Genomic DNA, 2457 nt, shown 5'->3' on the forward strand with positions numbered 1-2457 from the left:
TGACAGGAAATGTGACTTTGCTCATGCAAATACACTCTGGTTTACATTCAAGGGTACAACACAGTTTAACCAAACTCACTTAGGTTTTGTCACAGTTTCATTGTCTTATCGGTGCTCGAGTAGAGATCAAGTGTTTCTTTCAGAGGTCGAAGTCGCACAAACGAAAAAAATGCTGCAACTTAACTTTGCAGGGCTGTGAGGTGTGTGAGAGGCTACGGCAGGGGGGGACAGACGGGCACAGAGCAACGTTAGCAAAGATCAGACTGGCACAGAGCAACATTAGCAGAGATACATTACACAATATACTTTTATAAGACCACGGTTTTACCAGATCATGGTATGCAATGTAGAAAACGTAACAATACACAGACGTTACTCAACAGGATCATACACAGTTTAAAATGAACAGAACTCGTTGAAATAAAACTAGCCACGATAGCATCTCAGAATTCAGTTTGAGCATTAAACACAACAAACTGGACGAAAGATGAGCACTTTTTGTCGCTTTGTTGTAAAATGAGGAAATAGATATGGCATCACCAAAGGTTTATTCCATGGCTGCACTCAAACCCATCAAAGCCCTGTGCCAGAACAACCAATTATGGTTAGCTGGCCCAACAGACCATAAAACTGAGGGTGGTGTGTTTAACCAGAGCCAATAATTAATCTATTATGAAATGCTTCCATTCCTGTTCATGCCAGAAGTTGATCCACCCATAAAGCTTCCACTAAGGTGATCCTGTGACTAAACTCACTGTATCTCACTGCAGAAGCAAACGCATGAGCATGGACACCGACACTAAAAACAAAACGGATACACCACTCTTAACGACGTAATCGCTCCACCCCATATTTCCGTCCGGCAGCGAGTTTCCCATCCTCAACAAATATACTGCAAACCCCGGTGTGATACATTGTTATATCTTATCGTCTTCTCAACAGACCAATCAAACACAGCCCACCCTTGGCTGATCTCTCCCAATCACCCCTCACTGTTTGGGGCTGGAGGGGTTGGATCTCTGGGCAGCGTGGCATGGGTCCAGAGACTCCTTGGTGGCCCCGCCGTACACATCCACATCGAGGTCAGTCCAGGGGGCGATGTTGCCCAGCGCTGAGGAGCTGCATTCAGCCAAGGCTGCAACCTCCGCTGGCTTCAACACCCGGTCCCACAGGTTGAACTGGGAAAGCTCTCCGACCAGTGCCTGGGAAGCATCGAAATGCCCGCCCAATGTGTCCTTGGGTACAAGAGGAAAAAAGCAAAGGGTTGAATGTTAGGATGCTAGCGTGAATAGCCAAGACACCAAGCTTGATTAGTGTTATGGGCAACTGTGATCTATTAGCCCTTTTCCACCGCAGAACTGTTTTTAAAGGCGCGCTCACACTGTCCTTACGCACCGGGCCAAAACTAGTTTTTCAGCTAAAGCCTGGTGCGTTTGACGAGTGTGAGTGCACCCGCTCCGCGCATAACTGCTGCCAGTGGGCCGTCCACGGCTGTTTGCACATGTACGAGCATGAGCGTGCGCATGTGTACGAGCACGAGCACGAGGCCTGCGGTGGTTCTGCCGTCATTTATGTGCGCCTGTTCAGACATAGAAAATAGAAGGAGGGACCATGCGCGGACATTTAACAACAATGGCAGTGAAAGGTTCACGTTGGTGTGATGCGGAGGTGGAGTGTTTACTGCAGATTTGGTCGATGAAAATATTCAAAAACAATCGACAAGACGCACAAAAACTCTGAGGTCTACGGAAAGATTTGGAAACAAAGCGACGCATTGCGATGACGTCAATCAATGCGTGTGACGTGTTACGGCGTGATGACGTATAGGCAGCAAGAAGCATTTGCGCGAGGCCCAGGCAGTGTGAGTACAAACGGGCCTGGGGCGCGGGGGGAGAGGGAGAGGGGGACAAGTACCCTAAAGCCAGTGTGAGTGCGCCCTAGGAAACAGGGGTAGGTCCTGCCTCGCAAAAAAGGTTAGAGTGGACATTTTCACATTTGGGGTGGAAACTCACCATATGAGTTTTTCAACAAAAAGTATTTTGACAGAAAAAGTTTAAAAGTGAATGTATTTGTCCCAAAGTTTGTTTTATTCATGAGTGCTGCATATCAGCTTCGCACTGGTCTGGTGACCACAGTGGGACGTATGGAGCTAGGATGAAGCTTGACATCCGGCCCCGCTCGGTATCTGTTCTTCAAGGACACGTCGACTTATTTACAGAGATGATTGTAACTAGTTTAAAGAAATGTCACAAGCCAGAGTGTTTCTACCGCTATCCTAAAATGATAAACCGGTGTAGCCAGTGGGGGTCTGGCTATGCGAGACTATCCTCGTAGGTTTCCCTCCATGATGTGAAAAAAATGAAGGATTGACGGATTTTACAATTTCAAAATATGCTGCAATAATCCGCTTTTTTGGATTAATACTAATATTGCAAGTATAATGAAATCTCTGAAAAA

At 46.7% G+C, this 2457-nt stretch overlaps 1 protein-coding gene across 1 annotated transcript in view; it reads right to left on the reverse strand.

The window, feature by feature from the left end:
• Window positions 1-989: 989 nt before the first annotated feature.
• Window positions 990-2457, reverse strand: part of nptxrb (neuronal pentraxin receptor b) — a gene marked incomplete at its 3' end in the record, with an annotated part of 9451 nt that continues 7983 nt past the window's right edge. Inside the window, exon 6 of the mRNA XM_083935212.1 lies at window positions 990-1235. Coding sequence (XP_083791338.1) covers window positions 990-1235 — 246 coding nt within the window. The remainder of the gene's footprint in view (window positions 1236-2457) is intronic.

The sequence above is a fragment of the Echiichthys vipera genome, assembly GCF_963691815.1.
Source record: "Echiichthys vipera genome assembly, chromosome: 2".
NCBI classification, from domain to species: domain Eukaryota; kingdom Metazoa; phylum Chordata; class Actinopteri; order Perciformes; family Trachinidae; genus Echiichthys; species Echiichthys vipera.